This window comes from Trichechus manatus, unplaced genomic scaffold (genome assembly GCF_000243295.1).
Source record: "Trichechus manatus latirostris isolate Lorelei unplaced genomic scaffold, TriManLat1.0 scaffold00018, whole genome shotgun sequence".
Taxonomy (NCBI): Eukaryota; Metazoa; Chordata; class Mammalia; order Sirenia; family Trichechidae; genus Trichechus; species Trichechus manatus.
The window spans coordinates 17156784-17176148 of NW_004443954.1; the positions used below are offsets into that span (position 1 = coordinate 17156784).

The following is a 19365-nucleotide window of genomic DNA, read 5'->3' on the forward strand; positions in this document are numbered from 1 at the left end:
GTTTCATCATCTGTAAAAGATGTATATTAATAATGCCTACCTAAGAGCATTACTGGCTGGCACATGGGAAGCACTCAGTATTATTTGTTTGTGATGTAGTCTTCCTCTCTGTCTCCAGCTCACTTTTGCTCATTCCCAAGTTGTTCATAACAATTGGAGAACTGATCACTATCTGAGCAACACTAGGCTTTTTTCCACAGGGAGAGCACGCTGTTAAACATTCTCCCAGACCTCTCTTCATAGGCCTTGGGATTTGAGGAGGGGGGCTATCCCATGGCGCTGGTGAGAAGCATAAAGCCCCCCTGGCTTGCCCCACCAGTATTCTGCATTGATAATTAGAAATCTGTCCCCTTTCATGCCACATGTTCTTTGGCTGAGGATGGTCAAAGTGAATGAAGCTCAGACCCCCTGCCACTGGTTAAAAGCTTCTTTATGCTCTTGCAAAAGCCCCAAGAGCAGACTTCAATCAGCCAGTGTATTTATAGTTTGAAGAGTTATGTCCCACCTCCTCTCTCCGGGTTTTCATCAGAAGAAACAACCTGCCTAATGTTTATCTTCCATTGCCAAATGGCACCACCGAGCTGTCGGTGCATCTGCCCATCATTCCTTTGCAGGTGTTACAGGTCAGCAGGGGCCTGTGACGTTCGAAGGAGCTGCTATATCCAGCATAGTCATGGAATGAATTAATGCGTGGTGTGAGGTGACTAGAAGCAGCTGACAGCCTCTCTGAAAGGCAATGGAAAATCACCCATTCCCTGTGAACAGACTGATCCCCAGGTGGTTTTCTGCTCCTCGCTTTCAGAACTGGGAAGGCAGGAAGTTAAAAAATCCTGGTAACATTCAACTTCCCACATTCCATTTAATGACTGAATGGGCTAGGGGATGAGGGGAGGGGCTGATACCAATATGAACTATCATTCTGGGACAGTGAGCTCTGCCTTTGGAGCTTCAAGAGCTTGCACAGTGCCTGGGTGACTATAGCCACTCAGTGTGTTTAGTGAATGAACAAATGAGTCCTGAATTCATTCCACCAAGAATAACAAGTCTTGTTTACCTGGTCAGTAACCCCCATCCACTTTCCTATTTGCTGAAACTGAACTGGCGAAACCCTCTCCCACTTCTTTTCTTCCAACTCACATTAGGGACTAGACCGGCCCTTGCTGTGGAGCCTTCTGGATCATCTCAATTCCTGGTGCACGAAACCTCTAATGCACACTCATGTCTGCCTGAGTCCCAAGAGGATGAACAGAAATGGTTTCATGGTCCACGCTTAGTTACCCTGGGCTTCTTGACTGGGCGATGGGGTTGAGGGGAGGGTGGGAAAAAAAAAAAACTCTTGAATCTGGATCCTGGAGCCACTTTGCAACTCACCAATGATTCAGATTTTGATTGCGAAAGTCTTTCAAACTCTTGAGTTTAAGGTAGAAGTGAGATGATACATAGGGCTTAGTGGAAAAGCACGATCTCTATGTTCAGACAAATTAGGGGAAGAATCACATCTCTGTTACATATTACCTATGTATATAGCATAGAGAGCCCTGGTGGTGCAGTGGTTAAGAGCTTGGCTGCTAACCGAAAGGTTGGCAGTTTGAATCCACAAGCCGCTCCTTGGAAACTCTACAGGGCAGTTCTACTCTGTCTCTATGAGTTGGAATCGACTTGACGACAGTGAGTTTGGTTTTTTTATACAGCATAGATCCTTGCAGGACGGTGGTGGGAATTAGAAATAATGTATATGAAAAACCAGCCACAGAGGCACATAACCAATGGTAGTCATGGAAGCTGATAGGATGGTTATAGACAGTCCCGATCCGGGGTTCTGCAAGTGGGGGGCCAGGTCCTCTGGTGGAGGGGATGTTAAACATTCCACAATGCTCAACACTATCCTACACACTAACAGCTAGCTGCAACAAACACCAGTTGTGCTCCTTCTGAGAATCACAACACTGAGACCTTAGATCTTCTCTACTGTGACACGTTTGCACTCATGCACAATCTCGTCCACCAACAAGAAATCCACTTACGGCCTTTCAGAAGCTCTATGGACATTTTGAAATATCTAACCACTCAGGCTGTAAGACACTGGCTCCAGATGTCTTTGGAATGAGCCTGGACCTGGAAGCCCTGAGTGTGAGTCCAAGTTTTTCCAGTGATGAGTCATATCACAACTTGGGTGGAAGTATCTTCTCTTCCCTGAACCTCTTTTCTGTCAACTGTAACTTGGTGATACTGAAACTCTCCAAGTGGTTAGGAACAATGAATGAGAAAATGCACCTGGAAAATGCTTAAGAACAATGAAGTTCTGGGTAACTGTAATACCATGTACAGTCTGGAGCCAATTTAAGGCTCTTTCCCTGAAAAATCTGGTTGGTTTGAGCAGTGATGTGTTCGGCCATATTGGAGCCTGAGCCAAAAGGAAAAATCGGTTAAATTGGTCTTGCCGTCTTTAAAAATTTTGATATTTTATCCATCAGGGATAGTTCACAGTAATTTTGATTTTTTAACACACTGGATGACAGTATTATTTACTTTGATTACTGAGTTTTTGACACCCCCTTGAAAGTTTGCTCCTGAGGCAAATAATTCACTCCCTCATCCTCGTCCCCACCCTGGGTCTGAGGGCTTAGCTCAAGCTCCTTGATCTCTGTTGTGCTTCAGTCCAAATCTTCATCTTTTGCTCTGTATTCTGGGGAGAGAGAGCCTAGTGGCTCCATTGCCTTCTTGGAATAACTCTAAATCCTTAACGGTAGTAGTCAAGTTGTTCATCAGCCTCCTTTTCTCTCCACTAAATTACCCTGACTTAACTCTTCCTTAAAGAACCAATTTTTTTCAACTATTTTCCAACCTAGTTGCTGATTTCTGAGGTTTGAATCATGACAGACAAACAATACACTGACAGAAATATTTTCAGTGTAATTTTACACATTATGACTTGGAATTTATTTCCAGTTATTTTTCCCCGATTTAGGTATTTGGCACCAGCTGGGCTACACACAGCACTAATGAGACTGTTGTAGTAGGTTGCAGGGGTTCTTTTCACCTGAATCCCCCCAGATGCTTGTCTTACATTCTGATAACATAAGAGATCCAATATGTGGGAGCACAAGGTCCAGGTGACTTCTCAGAGTCTCTCAGCCACGACTGAACTCTCACAGAGGACTTTGGAGGAAGGAGGCTCAGGGCCCCTGTTGTACCTGTTATACTTTTCCAGGTGGAGAGAACCTCGCAATGGCATCAAATGCTGCTGCCCTTAGACGGTGCATTTTGTGGCCCAGAATCCTAGATATTTGCCTGATTTTATTTTATTTTATCCTTAAGAAACAGCTACCATTTGCTGAGCACCAACTAGTGTTAATGGAGTCCCTCGGTGGTGCACAGGGTTTAGCGCTCAACTACTAGCCAAAAGGTTGGTGGTTCAAACCTACCCAGAGGTGCCTAGGAACACAGGCCTAGTAATCTGCTTCTGCCAGGTCACACCCTTGAAAATCCTAAGGAGCAGTTCATGGGATTGCCATGAGTCAGAATCGACTCGACGACAACAACAACAACAATAGCTAGTGCTGATTATCGTCTTCATTCCGTTTTACAGGTGAGACTTGAGAGTAATAAGAATTTAAGCAACTTTCTGAGGGTCATATAGCTGGTTAGGAGAAAGGTGGGATTTAAATCTGGCAGTCTGGCTCCAAGTTTGTGCATTTTAACCAGTTGCCATTGAGTGATTCTGACTCATAGGCAACCCCATATGTGTCAGAGTAGAACTGTGCTCTGTAAGGTTTTCAATGAGTGAGTGTTCAGAAGTAGATTGCCAGGCCTTTCTCCTGAGGTGCCTCTGTGTGGACTCCAACCTCCAACCTTTCAGTTAGCAGCTGAGCACGTTAACGTTTGTACCACCCAGGGCCTCTGTGGATTTAACCACTATTCTATTCCGCCTTTGGACATCATTAAGTAGGGCAGTTGGGGTTAATCATTGCAGTAGCCCCACAGGCCAGATATCATACCCATTTCTACTTGATGAAATTGAGACCCAAGAAGGCAAAATAATTTAAGCATGTTTAACTTTTTTTTTTTTTTTTTTAACTGAGTGAGAACTGAAAGTAAGAGACATGCCCCTCTTTGCTCATATTTCCCTCCTTGAACATTCGGGCTCAGACAGTATTACCAGTAGGAGACCGTATCTGAGAAAGAAGCTAGGAATGAATGAATTTTTCATAGAATATTAAGGGGGCAAATTGTGAATTCTTGCTCATGCCAATACAAGTTTAGGTGAGAAAGATCAAAGGGCTCATTGAACAATAGTGTTCCCTTAGGTCTCCTTCAGGTATCAAGCTCGTGGGCTGAAATGTACAGTCTACTGACTCAGGAGGTGCCATTTTCATTTTATGAATGAATTTGTGGGTGCTGATTTAATCTAACTCCTTTCGGTTAAACCTGCAAGCCTCAGCAAACACAGAAGTCAGCTAGCTCCCTGCTGAGCCCCATTCCTGGGGAAAGCCAGCTTATGGCTGGGAGCCCAGGGTGGCCTGAGCCTCATTTCCACCCCCACCACGGCAGAAAGAGCCCTGCGTGCCTTTGCAGGTCAGTGCTACCCACTGCTCGCTGCTCTGCGCTTTGGCTTCACGGTGTCAGGGTCTAGATGAACGAGATTCACATAGTTTTAATAAATATTAATAACCATTTTAATCTCAGTAAACCTTGCTTTCATATGAGACCTCCAAATCATTTCACAGTCATCTCAGGCCACCAGTGAGAATGAACTCATCACTTTGCAGAGCTGTGCCAACTCTGTCAGGCCCGTCAGGTGCCATCCGGGCTGGGTCTGTGTGACAGGAACCATGCTTGGGGAGAAAGCAAGCAGGCACTCAGGACAGGCATTTGAGTAGATTGACTCGTCATCTCACTTCTATTTTCAAATACTGTATTAATGTCTCTGCCTTTAATTGATTTGCCATCTGTGCTCTATTATTTTTGTAGTGGGGTGTTTTATAAGAACGCTACTAATAATACTAGAAGCTAAGATTATTGAGTGCTGACCACATGCCAAAAAAAATGAGCTGTGTTCCTTAAATGCATTATTTCATTCAAACCTCCCAACTACACCATTAGATAGATATCATTATCATCCTCACTTTATAGTGAGGAAACTGAGGCTCAGAGAGGTTGCTTGACCCCAGTCATGCAACTAGTTAATGACATCATCCGAATTCACATTGAGTTTACTTGCTTCTAATATTTTTTTTGCCAAGGGGGGTAACATTATCATTACCATGTTCTTATTAAGACCAAAATGGTTTAAAACAAATATTATTGTTCAGTTTGAAAAAAAAAAAAAATTGCCTCAAAACCCAGTTTTTGTGGAGACAGAGAGAGAGAGAATTTACTTCAAAAAGCCTAGTGAATTAGAAGTCCTATAAAGTGAATTTTAAAATCCCTTCCCATCCATAGGATCAGACTGATTGAGCTTTGCATTCATGAATCATTAGAGCTGGGAGGCATTTCAGGAATTACATAGTTCAAGCTTCTTATTTTACACGGGAGGAAACTGAGGGACAGAGAAGTAAAGAAGCTTGTTCAAGGTCATCACCATCATAAACATTTGGATTATTCCCTTGGAGATTTCTTTATTCTTATTTCTGAACAGCAGATTTTGAGAGATATACAGAACAAATTCTAATACAAAATAAGATCTTTTACTATGGTTTATTTCTTTATGTGTAAATCACCACTTATAGGTGTTCTATGCATTGCCTGTTTTAGCAGATGGAAGTTCTAGAACACTTACACCCAAGGACAAATGAAATCAGCATGATTATTCTCCACAATCATCAAAAGTTTTCTGTTTCAAAATCCCAAACGTTAACGTGTCATTTTGGGAGAAGTACTGTTCCCTCTCATTTAACACCGTCATCCTGTGTTGATGGGTGTGTATCTCAGAAGAAATTATCCTGTGGTACCTGAGAGTTAGTTGGGTATATGTTTGCACCATTGCCACACGGTAGGCTGGACAACAGGCTCCTCACTGGCAGGGATTCTGTGTTTCATCATTGTCATCAGTGCCTTAGTAAAAGCCCTGGCACAAAAATCTATACTCAACAAATGTTTGTTGAGTGAATGATGAATGGGTGTACGTAAAGACTTAGAAATGTTTCTAACCATAAAGCAATGCAAAGAGAGGTTCATCATGAATGCTTATGAACGGACAGAGCAGAAACATGGACATGCATCCCAGGCTCAGGTGCAGACCTTCCCAATCTCTAGACAGATAATGTTAAAACATTCCAGTACCTTCCCAGGGCTTAGACTGCCCCACCTTGACTTAACAACCAGAAAACAGCCAGTGGTCCCTAAGATGTCCTACACTATTATCATTTAGAGGAAGAGATGTGAAGTGAGAGGTGAAGGGGGTACCCTAAACATGCCTTTTAATGGCATCAGGGGTGCTTTGGTATATTTTTTAAGTTAAACCTGTGTCTCCCCAAGTAAAATAAAAAGTTTCAGTTCAAAGGCTTGGAGGTATGTGAAAAACCACAGCTATTCAAGGCAAGGCTTGTACTTCTCTCAGGCTGGATCACAGAACATGAAGAAGGGAAGAGGATAAACCACAGCAGGAGATGTAGAAGGTAGATCATGAAGCCTTACTTTGCTTTGAAGGCTTTGCGGGTCTTTGGAGAAGCAAGGGAATGACACACTGGCTGCAGTGTAGACTGTACTGACTCAAAGGAGCCAAGACTAGAGACAGGGATGCCAGTTAAGAGACTGTTGCAGTAATGTTAAGTGAGAAGTGAAAAGAATCTGTGCTAAGGCAACAGCAAGGGAGAGCAAAGAAAAGTGAAGAGATCAGCGAGATATTTAAGAAGAAAAGGGCAGGGCTTGGTAATTACTTGGATGTGAGGAGCAAAGGGCAGGGAGAAGTCAAGGATGACTCTCAGATTTCCGGTCTGAGAGACTGGATGGACGGAAAAGCAGGTATAGTGTGGAAGATGATAAGTTCGTTTTGGGACATCCTGAGTTTGGGGTTCTTTATAGAGCTTTCAGGGAGAAATGTCTAGCAGGCATTTGGATAAAAAGGTCTGGCATTCAAAAGAAATATAAGATATTAAAGCCATGGAAAGGATCCAAGAAATTATTTGTGTGTATTGAAAACACTTGATTTAAAGCCATCTACTGAATCTATTTTTGTTGTTCAAGATGAGAACACTGAGACAGAATATACGGTTCTTTTAGAAGAACAGCTTTCCGTTTTATTAAAATAGACGATCCATTTTGAGGACTAGAATAATGACTTCTAAGCTCACTTACAACTCCAATGCTGTGATTCTATTGTTGCAAAACACACTGCAAATCTGACATTGCCTTTCAATGACACTAAATCGATGGCCTTAACACTTACTTTGTGGTATACGAAATATATTTCAATAAACAGAAGCCCATAACCTGTAAAACCATACAACCCCAAACATGCAGTGATTATGCTTATAGAAAACAAAAACCAAGTAAAGACACTATCTACATTTACCTACTCTGATCCCAATTGGCTGCAAACAGCAGAAGGATCTTCCTGCCGTAGTGGTCGCGGTTTTCCAGCACTCCAGGGAACCCATCGATCAGAGCCCTCTTAATGCCGGGATCATCTGCCTTGAAGTTTTTGAACATGTCCAGATTTAGCTGGCGGTACTGGAAGTACTGGGCCAGGAGTCTAAAGGCATCTGCTTGGTGAAACTTCCTGGCTCGGAGAAACCTCAGAATGAAGGCATCATCTGTGCGTAAAAATCCAATGTCAGGCCTGGTGATGATCATGTCCCTGACCTGCTGAATATCCTGATGTAAAACATCTGGGTTCTCATTCAGTTCCAGGCGAGCTTTCTCTATAGTCTCTGGACTGAGTCCAGCCTGTAGGTGGGTCATCTTGGCCAAATCTCCTTTCCAACTGCTTAATTTCTGATCTTTGGAAAGAAGAGAGACTGGTCCCATTCACCTGCTGGTCTGCTGAAACTGTGGCCCATTCAACAGTATTTTTACAAGATTGCCACCAAAAAAGACAAAGAAGGAGTCTTCTTCCTGTTCCTGGAGAGCAGTAGGACATTCAGGCTCTATGTGGTACTTGCCATCCAAGAGAGAAGCAAAACTGAGGCCATCGCTTACTGCAAAACAAATGCACACAAGACAAACAAAACAGACATGAGACAAAGAAAGTCTAGGTCAGTTAGGTGGAGCTCAGGTAGAAAAGCAGTATATTATGCTGTGGTTCTGATTAGGTATTTAAAGAATAAACGCTAAATTATCCTTAAAATGGGGCACTTAGCATAATTTTATTATTGACAAATGGAATGTATAACATGCAAGTGTTTGAAATATATTTCAGAACTTTCTAGATACATTAACTACTTAACATAACAGCATATGTGGTAGGATCAACAACAGATTGCTCTTTTATTAATTACCCTAAGAAACAGAAGAGAGAAAGATCTTTCTCCATTACAGCGTGTTTTATGTGGCTATTCATGGGTCTAAAGATGGCAGAGAAATTATGGTTGCTGTATCATTTATGGCTTCTGTTAGTCAATTTTCTCCAACAGAAGTACCTTTTTTGTTTTAAGAAATAGCCCTTTTGTTTTAAGGCAGCCATTTGCATCTTAACAATACATAGGATCGTTATTAAAGGTCACTTTAGCTTAACCTTACAGGTACCTAGTCACTCAAAGGAGTCTTCCAATAGGGTGTGGGGAGTTTATGGCTCAAAATTGAAAGTCAATAACCAAATTCAGCAGCAGTGAGAAAGGATATTCACATGCAGACATTTAAAAACCGCCTGTGTTGTTCGTATTTGGCACTTTTCTGCAGAGAGGGCAAATAGACTTGAAACTCTTACTTGGCTCCCGACCTAATCTAATATCCACACAGACTTAAAACCAATCCATTCTACATCATTCTTTGCTGTTATCTTGAGATACTGCTTGGCTTATGCTAATGACTGAGTGTTTCAATGTCCTTGGGTACATCCACCTAAATGGCCTACAGAAAAACACCCAAACTACTCGTCTCTCTCTCGTTTTAAATATAAATGATTTAGCTACCGCAGGCATTTATTTGGTCTAACCTAGAAGTTCCAAACATCAGAAGAGATACTCAGTGTGAATAAACTTGGAAGTGTGTATGCTTTCCTAGGTCAACAGTATCTGCAATAAGAGGCAGAATATTCACTCCCAACCTAATTATTATTGATAATACTTTATCCTAAAAATAATTTAAAAGACAAACAAGCCTCCTGCTTAGTTTAAGACTAGCTTAGTTTAGGACTAATTTCTTTTTCTTTTTTTAAATTATTGTGCTTTAGATGAAGGTTTACAGAACAAACTAGCTTCTCATTAAACAGTACACATATTGTTTTGTGATACTGGTTAACAACCCCACAACATGTCAACACTCTCCGTTCTCGAACTTGGATTACCTATTACAAGCTTTCCTGTCCCCTCCTGCCTTCTAGTCCTTATCCCTGGACTGTTGTGCCCCATTAGTCTCGTTTTGTTTTATGGGCCTGTAGAATCTTCGGCTGAACGGTGAACCTCGGGAATGACTTCACTGCTGAGCTAAAAGGGTGTCCGGGGGCCATTCTCTCGGGCTTTCTCCAGTCTCTGCCAGGCCAGTAAGTCTGGTCTTTTTCTGTGAGTTAGAATCTTGTTCTACATTTTTCTCCAGCTCTGTCCGAGACCCTCTGTTGTGATCGCTGTTACAGCAGTAGGACTAATTTCTTAAGGCAGGCAATCAACTTACATTTCTGCTTTATGCTGCCTTTCAGATATAGGCGAGATCAAGAAAAGGTCAAGTAACTGGCATTCATTAAGCAGCACTTTGTAATGTGCTGAAACAAGAGAGTCCTGCTTCTCACTGATTTTAAGTACCTAGAATAGTAAAAGAAAATAGTGCTATGAACTGGAATCTTAGATTCCCAGGATAGGAAGAAACTTCAAAATCCATCTAGTTCAGTCTTCAGCTGATGTTAAAATTCCCTCTCCATTAGCCTCATCCCAACCTTTGAAAAAGTTGCCTCACTGGCTGTCTCACTCCTCCAGTTCACTCCTACACCCCCTGTAATCTGTCCTGGACACGCTGCTGAAACCGCTTTCACCAACATCATCAATGACTTTAACGAGCATACGATTTATTATCCAAACCAAGACATTAGGGGACACTGGTAATCCTAATGCTGGACCAGCAGTATAAACTGGAATGGTTCTAAGCAAACCCGGACAGATGACCATCTTCTTTGTTTACCTCTTTGAATGACCTCTTCGTTGCTGCATCCAATAGTCAAACTTTAGTACCTAATATGGGTTACCTTTATTCAGTATTTGCTGTTGACTACTTCATCCTTCTTCAAATTCTCCTACATTTCCTACTGTTTTCTGAGATTCCATACACCCAAATTTTTCTCTTAGCTTTTTGGTCATTCCTACTCAGTCTTATCACTTCAACGCCAGTGTTTTCCAGTATCAGATCCCATATCTTTCTGCTAATCTTTAGGCTACATATCCAACTACCTACAGAACATGCCCACTTAGATGTCCCTAGACATCACAAACTCAGTATATTCAATATTGAACTGATCACAGTTTCTCATCCTGAATTGGTTCCCCCACCTTCATCTCATAGCAAATGACATCTTCCATGAAGCTTCCCCTGCCAGAAACTTGCAAGTTACTCCATCCTCTCACTTACTACCACCCATTCCCAGGCAATTGCTTCCATAATGTTTCTCGAGTCTGTCCAGTTCCTTCTATCCCCATTCACTGTCTTTGTTCAGGCCACATCACTTCCCGTCTGCTTACTCCTGCAGCATCCTTCTTACCCGTGCGCTTGCTGCCAACCTTGCCCTTTCCAATCCATTCTCTGGATTACAATTGAAATCTGTTCGTATCACTCTCTGATTAAAATAAATCAATAGCTTCCCATTGCCATAGGATAAAGTATAAAACTATGCAACATGGATTTTAAGACCCTTTATCATGTGGTCTTATTTGTCCCTCCAGGGTCACCTCTCCAGCCACACAGCCACACCAAGCCACTTGCAGTTCCTTCTCTCCCTCATGGGCTTTGGCAAAAGCTACTCTCTTCCTAGAATGCCTGCTGGTGTGTACCTGATTAATTCTTGTCTGCCCTTCAGTACTTAGCTTGGAGGTCATTTTCTCCAGGAAACCCTCCCTGACCTTCAGAGGTCATGTGTCCCCACAGTGCATACCCACCACATCTTATTGCCATTTTCCTTTCTCCTTCTGTATTCTAAACCCCTTGCAAACAAGAAGTAGATGTAATTCATCTGTGGATCCCCAGCACATATCTGGTACAAAGAGGGTCAGTACCTTGAATGGAGGGACTCCGCTGAATTCATCACCATATCCTCAGTGCCTAGCACAGTGCCTGCCACACAGTAGGTGCTCAATAAGCACATAGAGAATAACTGAATAAATTACCATGACTACTTCGTCAAACTGTTTTTTCAAATGTGTAAGTATGTGGGTTTTCCCCCTATAGTTGGATACCTCCAGGACTGTTTTCCTTAAATGAGGAAGTTGCAGCAGACTTTTAATATCCTCCCTCATCACAAAGCATACATTTTTCCTAAGTAAACTTAGCCTAGGAACATTGTATTTCAGATCACTGCCTCCTTGAAGCATGCTGTGTAATGTTAACAGTTCCAAGCCATGGAGCAACGCATAGCAACCGCTCATTCCCCCAGTGAAGATTTAAAGCTACTTGGAGCAAGTTACTTACCTTACAGTTCAGGGAACTCAACCAATGTTTCCGAGATAAATTACTACAGGTTCAAGGGTAGGCTTGAGATTGCATTTTTCATGGCCTGCTTCCACACATAGCTATGCCTCCAATCTATAATATCTGAAATAAATTTGCTTCAGTCTATATCTTTATTCTGTGCTCAGCATACAGTAGAATTATCTGGGGAGAATACGCAAGCCAGGGTCACTCAGTTTCATACTTAAGATGAAGTAGCTATTTCCCATTAAAGGCAAATCCTTCATTTCAGAAGTCTGAATAGACTGCTACTTAAATAACATTTTCAACTGATAATATTTAAGGCCCTGAAATTGATACACTATGCAAGGATATTCTCTAGGACGTAGCATTTGCAATTGTCTGGACGTCATGCAATCTTTTGTTCATGCAAAGGACTTAGTTCTCATTCAACTTTTCTGAATTGGTTAAAAAAGCAATAAAAGGACAGACTGGATGAGATATCATATGAAGAAGTGCGAGTGGTATTTTTGTCCTGGTGGTATTAATAATATTAGCTGTAATTTATTATTTATTGTAGCTGTGTTTATTATGTGTCAGGTACTTGGATAATCTCTTCTAATGTATTACAGTATTTAATCCTTAGAACAAGTGTATGAAATGAGTATCTTACTATCCACATTTTTCAGACGGCGAAACTGAGACACAGAGAGGTTAAATGACTTGCTCAAGCTTACACAGCTACTAAGAGGCGGAGACTGGATTCAAGCCCACGTAATCTCTCTCCAAATCCCTTGTATTTTCTCTCTAAGTGTTCTTTTAAATGCTGTTTGCTACTGTGCTATTCTGCCTCGTATGTGTCCACAGAGATTCTAATATTTACCATTTAGGAGCTATGTGGGAGCCCTGGTAGTGCAGTGGTTAAGTGTTTGGCTGTTAACCAAAAGGTCAGCAGTTCAAATCCACCAGCTGCTCTTTGGAAACCCTATGGGGGCAGTTCTACTCAACAGAAACAGGTTTGATTTTTTTTTTTTTTTTTTTAGGAGCTATGTGACCTTTTGCAAGTCATCTTCCCTCTCAGAACCTCACTCTCCGTCCCTAGAATCCTTTCAGATTTACCTTTCTATGAGCCTACCTATGCTCAATGGGTTCCAAGATTTTCTTAGGTAGCCTAATACTGTAGCTTACAGATGTCCAGTTACTGTCTTGTCTTTGTTTTTTCATTGAAAGATGGCTGGAGCTGTTTAAAATTTAGCTGTCTATGCCTTTTCCAGCTGTCACTAGTTTTTGCTCTTCCTTAATGTAGCTTCCTTTTGTGAAATGACAGCTCCAAGACCCTGTCATTCATTTAGTGACGGGGAGATAGTTTGCCATGCCTAGTAGAGTACCAAGGCTGCCAGAGCATTGAAATGTGCTTGATAACCAAAAAGGACACTTGAGGCAGATTCATATGAGCATCATAAACCATCTCTTCTACTGCTGGTTGGGTCCCAAGTGACTCTGTATTTATAGATTGTTCCAAAAATATGAAGAGTAACTCAGCAGCACCCTCTAAGGAAGCCAAGGCAGAGTCTACCTCCACTTCTAATCCATGCCTTCTCTAAAGGACTAGTCATTGAAGTAGTGGTATTTTTGAATGGGAATCCCTGGGTGGTGCAAACAGTTAACATGCTCGGCTGCTAACAAAAAGGATAGCAATTCGAGTCCTCCCAGAAGCACCTCTGAAGAAAGGTCTGGCAATCTACTTCCAATAAATCATCCATTGAAAACCCTATGGAGTACAGTTCTACTCTGATACACATGGGGTTGCCATGAGTCAGAATCAACCCAACAGCAACTGGTTAAACAAAAAAAAAAGGTAAATTGTCAAATTAGGGGAAGGAAAAAAAAATCTCCATGTTGTGATATTTGAAATCATGGCACCTATGGATTCCAGACACATGCTTCCATCTCAGGTTTCCAATAGAAAAAATATCTGTGCGTATATTTCCTCATACCGAATTCAGTCTTAGGAAGTGCATTTGCACACATACACACCTTAGTTTTTACAGATCAGAGTCTAGGTGAAAAAAAAATCCTTTTAGAAAGTATAGTAATTCAAACGAAATCTATTTTGGTTATTTTATAATCTGTTATTCTTATTTATTTCGTGATCACCTTCAGAAACATGCGTTAAATATAATGGGAGACAATCAGAACAGCAGTCTCGCCTACAAATATCTATGTGTGGATATGGTTATTTCAAAGCATTTTGCTCAATTATCCTTTTTCATTGTTACAGACCCTGCAATGTAGGCAGGAGGCATGTAATTCCCTGGTACATACTGAGGACCACGTGAAATAACGTAGGTAAAAATGCTTGGGAAATAAAAAGCTCCTTTGTACATTAACTGTAATATTCTTGTTGATTTCATAGTTATGTTGACTCCAGGCAAGTGAAGGGATATTTAGTCTTTGAATGGCTAAGTGACTGGCCTAAAGTCAGATAATGAGCTAGCATTGAAGCTGTAAAGAAAACAAATACTCATCGAGTACTTGTTCTGTGCCAAAGGCTTTGATACTACGTGATTGATTTAATCTCCACACCAATACTTAAAATTAGCTTATTCCTCTGCTGATTAGGCAAAAGGAAAAGCCTGAGGTTAAATATAGGTGTAAGAGAGCAAATTCACATCTAAACCCACTGCCTCTATGCATGGTGCCTTTTCTGGAACACTCTGGGTACCAGTGCCCTGTCACACACTCTCACACAGAGGTACACACCTACACCCACAAGTCTTAAAGGAGATCAGTTAAGATGTTGTGAAACTGGACAATCTGGGGAGGAAAGAGTATCTCACGGTCATGATCAGAAGGATAAAACCTATGAAGCCTAAGTATTGTTTGGAATATAAGAACACTGATAACTAAGGGACAGTACCACCAATTTGTATGGCTTCTGGGTGTTCTTGGTTATACAAAGAGCAATTCGAGTACACATAAATTTAAATTAAATGCAAATATGAAATGAGAAAATGCTCTCATCTTTGTTTTGTGGGCTTCTCTTTCAAGAAAATCTGGAAAATGAATCTCAGTGATAAATCTGATATACATCAACCACCTCATGCATCAGAAAGGGTAAAACTTGTGCTTCCAAATTTTACTTGTACATCAAATAAGGTATAGTTCTTTATTGCTCTTTATCTTTCTAAAACCTCACTTCAATTTTTTTTAACTGACTATGCGTTTTCCCCCTAGGAATACCAAAAGAAATTTTTATACGGAACGAAATAAAAATAGATGCTGCTGATACATCTCGACTAAAACTGAAAATCACAGTGAGCAAAAATCTTTTTTTTTAAGTGTGACTATATTTGAAATCTTTCCTGAAAGATTATATGCTCCCTTACTGCCAGTGGAACCCACATTAAATCCAGAGGCTGGCTGATTACAACATTCTTTGGGGCTGACCGAAAAAAAAAAAAAGTTGCCACTGAGTCAATTCCGATTCATAGCGACCCTACAGGACAAAGTAGAACTGCCCCATAGGGTTTCCAAAGAGGGGCTGGTGGATTCAAACTGCCAACCTTCTGGTTAGCAACAGAGGTCTTAACCACTGTACCACCAGGGCTCCTGACCAGAAGGGAGTCTTTTTCCCAATGGATGAAATTTTAGATTGGCCATTAGAGCTTGTAGGTCTGGCCCTCAAACCATCAACTTTCTATCAAATGTTAGCCAACTTGCAATATTAACTACCTGTATCAGGGTGGGAGGAGCAGTCTGGAAGGATAAAGGGGAGAACTTTCATCAGTGACGGGAATTTAGCCTGTGGCTCACATTATGTCACCTTTAGCTCAGTCCTGGCCCAGGGCTTACACTTGCCAGATAAATATTCATTGTGTAAATTCCCTCAGCAACTTTTAAAATAGAAGCCAAGCACACAGTCATCTGCTCCCATTTGTTCCTGCTTTTAAGAAGGTTAAAAGTAAATTAGAACGGTTTCATCAGGTTAGAGACACTGGAAACTTCTACCCAAAACAGATGCCAGATCAGAATTAGAATAGACTGGGACTCAGAGGAAGTAGACAGAGGATTGTGTTCTAGAACAATCGACAAGGCTTTTATTCTTATTCTTTTATTGGGGAAAGAAGGTAGTGTAAGGAATTCAGGGAAAAACCAACTTCTAGGGAAGGCATAGATTTTTTTTGCCTACTTACTACGTTAGGTAGAAAAGTTTTAAATTAAGTAGCATTTACCTTACACATTTCTATATTTTAAATAAAAACAATCTATGGGGGAGCGGAGCAACATTTGCTGAGACACAGAAAATTGGACTAGAAAGTTTTTCAGTGATAGTAAACTATCCCCATAAATTGCCAGCAGTTAATGCCCAGATTCTCACAATAGATTAGCTGTGCTTTTTAGGAATATCAATGGAAAGGAATAAAGCCACTTGATCCTTCTCTCATCAAGGGAAGGGGACATTTCTCTGAGAATGGCCTCTTTTGTTTTCAGAGGAAGGGGATCTGGAAAAGTGTGAGTAAGGTAGGGCTTATCCAAAGATGACCATTAAACCCACTCACCCCATCTTCCAGTCAGTGTTTTTCCCAGCATGTCTATGCGACTGGAACTGTTCTTCTGGATGTCACTGGGCAGACAATGCAGCAGCAGGTAAGAAAACTGCCACGTGAAAGTGAAGTGCAGGAGTTTGCTTATGGGAAGGAGGAAAGGGGCTATCTGTATGACGTCTCTCGTCAGCTGGAGATACTATTTCTGAGTTCTGATTGCCTCAGAACTTGGAATGGTTTTTGTTTTAATGGGATTGCCATTATTTAATAAACAGACATAAAGGTGGGAATGTTAAAAAAGAAGAAAATGGTTTTTGGTCATTGCTTCTCGAAGTGTGGTCCATGGATCAGCAGCATCAGCACCACTGAGAGCTTGTTAGAAATATAAAATTTCAGGACCCACCTAGAACTACTGAATCAGCAGCAGACTCCCCAGACAATTTGTATGCACATTAATGTTTGAGAAGCACTGGTCTAGAGGATTGGTAAAGAATCAAAGTTATTGAAAAGGTAGGTGATCTGCCTCTGAGCCAGACTTCACACTGTGAATAGCAGTGACACATAGTCCAAGAGGAGAGCAAAAGCTCTCCCAATATAGCCGTTTCTCTTCTCTTCTCTTGTTACCTATCTCATCACATTATTAACTGTTCTCACACACTCCTGCATGCTCTATATATCTCTACATATCAACCGATAGGAACAAAGAGAAGAGGGAGGGAAACAGAGAGGGACAAGAGAAGGTGAGAGGAAGAAGCAAAGGAGAGGAGGAGAGAAAGAGGAAGAAAGAGAGAAAGGAAAGAGAAAAATCTCACATTTTTTGTTTATTTTGACCACACATCAGACTAGAGGCTTTATATGTACAGAGCCTGTGATTTGAGCCCCTCAACTGCCATTCCCAGGCCCACAACATCCCTCCTATTTTCTCCAAAACTACAAAATAATGAACACTGAACAAGCTATGTTCTTGATACACATAAAGGAATGGAACTTCTCAAAAGATGTTTGAGTAAGAAAAGAAGTTGAATTGAAGTGATGCTGTTTTCAGGAGCAGAGATGGAGAAGGGGTCATCAACAGTCTGTGTAACATCTAGGAATTGGAGGTTCAGCTAAAAGGTCCAGGATACAAGAGTAGATGAACTCCCCAAACACATATAGGGAAATATCTGCTGGCTCTGACGTCAGGAAGGAGAAAGTTCATAGAAACAGAGAACTCATAGACAGGTCAGGCTGCCACACAGGAAACTTTCTCTGATACTTTCTGTCACACGATAACAAGTTCTCAAAAAGAAAAAAGAAACAGACAGGTTTACCTGGGAGAGAAGATATGACAAAGGGCTCTGGGTGGCAGAGGGGTAAGGAAGAATAATGAACTTAGAGGTAAGGAAGAATAATGGACTTATTATCCAAATAAATACAGGGGCAAAGGGAGGAACGGACCAATAGATTTTCACATCCCTGAAAAATCAAACAAAACAATACAAAATTCCGTTCATCTAAGAAAAACCTAGATTGGAAATTAGGCATGATTTTCTCTAGAAAGATACAGCACGCAGGGCTGACGCTAGGGATTACAGACTTGTCAGAATCCACACTGTGTGGCCCTTCTGCTGAAATAACTTTATTCTAGGGAAATGAATGAGATGGATTGACACAGTGGCTGCAACAATGGGCTCAAGCATAACAACGACCATGAGAATGGCGCAGGACTGGGCAGTGTTTCATTCTGTTGTACATAGGGTCGCTATGACTTGGAACTAACAACAACAGGGAAATGAAAACCAAATGAACAACAACCTAAACAATCAAAAATTGGGAGGCAAATATAAATGGGGAAAACGTCTCTCTTGGTGAAGTTGAAGGGGTATTTCTGAGCTGACTGCATGTAGCCACACTCCATAATTTTTATACCCCTTCTGCTGTTACCTCCTCTGTCTGAGCAACTGTGTCAGAGCAACAGCAGAGAAAATCCAAGACAGCCAGAATCCATATACAAAGGATGGCTCTCCTCCGAAGAGTGAGGAAAAGTCTTGAATAGACCTCTCAGGGATACTAAAGTGTTTCTCTTTGTACAGCCTGGCAGAAGTGAGCAGACACCACCAATTCTAGACAGTTCAAGATTTCACCTTTTGAGAACGGGAGACAAATAAAGGACCTTCCAGCTTTATAGTCCATGCTTCTAAAAGGGTACACCCCTTTGTAAGCATGTCTACAAAAGTGCATGATGCCACTCTGGTGGAAACTCTGTTTTCTGTTCACCTTTCAATCCATTACAAAAATGAAAAAGTCAGTTCTGTTACTGAAATTATGAAAAAAGTAAAATGGCCCTAGATAGAAAAAAATGAATAAGGAAACTAGGATAGTGGCATTCTAAAAATTAATAAGCATAATATTTCAGTCAGGGAAAGACATGGCTTCTGAGACAGATGCCTGTAAATCTCACCAAAGCAGCATTGTTTTGAAATTTTCCAGCCTCAGGAAATTGTATTAAGCACAGGAAGACAGTGGCATTGGAAGCACTGAATTCCTGGCCCCTCGTTTCTGGTTAGAAGCAACTAGAATTGGCAATATGCACACTTTTTCAAATTGTCTGGCTTGAACCAGACAAGGGATAAGGGAGTTTTAAGAATGGTCCCTCAGGGATTTGAGAGGTCTTCTTTACTGTGGATATTACTGATCCAAGGACAGCATATCAATGACCAAATTTTCTTCTTTTCAGTAAAATCCATTCCACTTAATATTTTCATAGGTTTCTTGGTTCAAGTTCACAAATGAGTGAATTTTAGAGGTAGGCAGAATTATGCCTGTGTTTATGAAATTAGTAGCAGCAAGTAACATTTGTCGTAATGGCATTACTCCTCATTCAAAAGAGTATGGAGCTAATTCTTCGTTAAAACTTCTTTCAGAAGATACTTGTTTGTGACCATTCTTTATTTTTGGCACTACCTCTAATGATGAGCAATCTGGTTTAAAGGACACTTGCTTCATTATCTACTTGTAAAGAGGCAGAAAAAATATATTAGGGCAGTTTTTTAAGGAACTTTTCCTGTGCTCTGGTTTAAACTTGATTATTACA

The 19365-nt window shown here is 41.1% G+C and overlaps 1 protein-coding gene across 1 annotated transcript in view; it reads right to left on the reverse strand.

Annotated features, from left to right (window-relative positions):
- CLVS1 (clavesin 1) overlaps positions 1 to 19365 on the reverse strand; it is a 224529-nt gene that overhangs the window by 203519 nt on the left and 1645 nt on the right. The window contains exon 2 of the mRNA XM_004372567.2: positions 7514 to 8138. Within this exon, the coding sequence (XP_004372624.1) occupies positions 7514 to 7968 (455 nt within the window). The 5' untranslated portion in view covers positions 7969 to 8138. The remainder of the gene's footprint in view (positions 1 to 7513; positions 8139 to 19365) is intronic.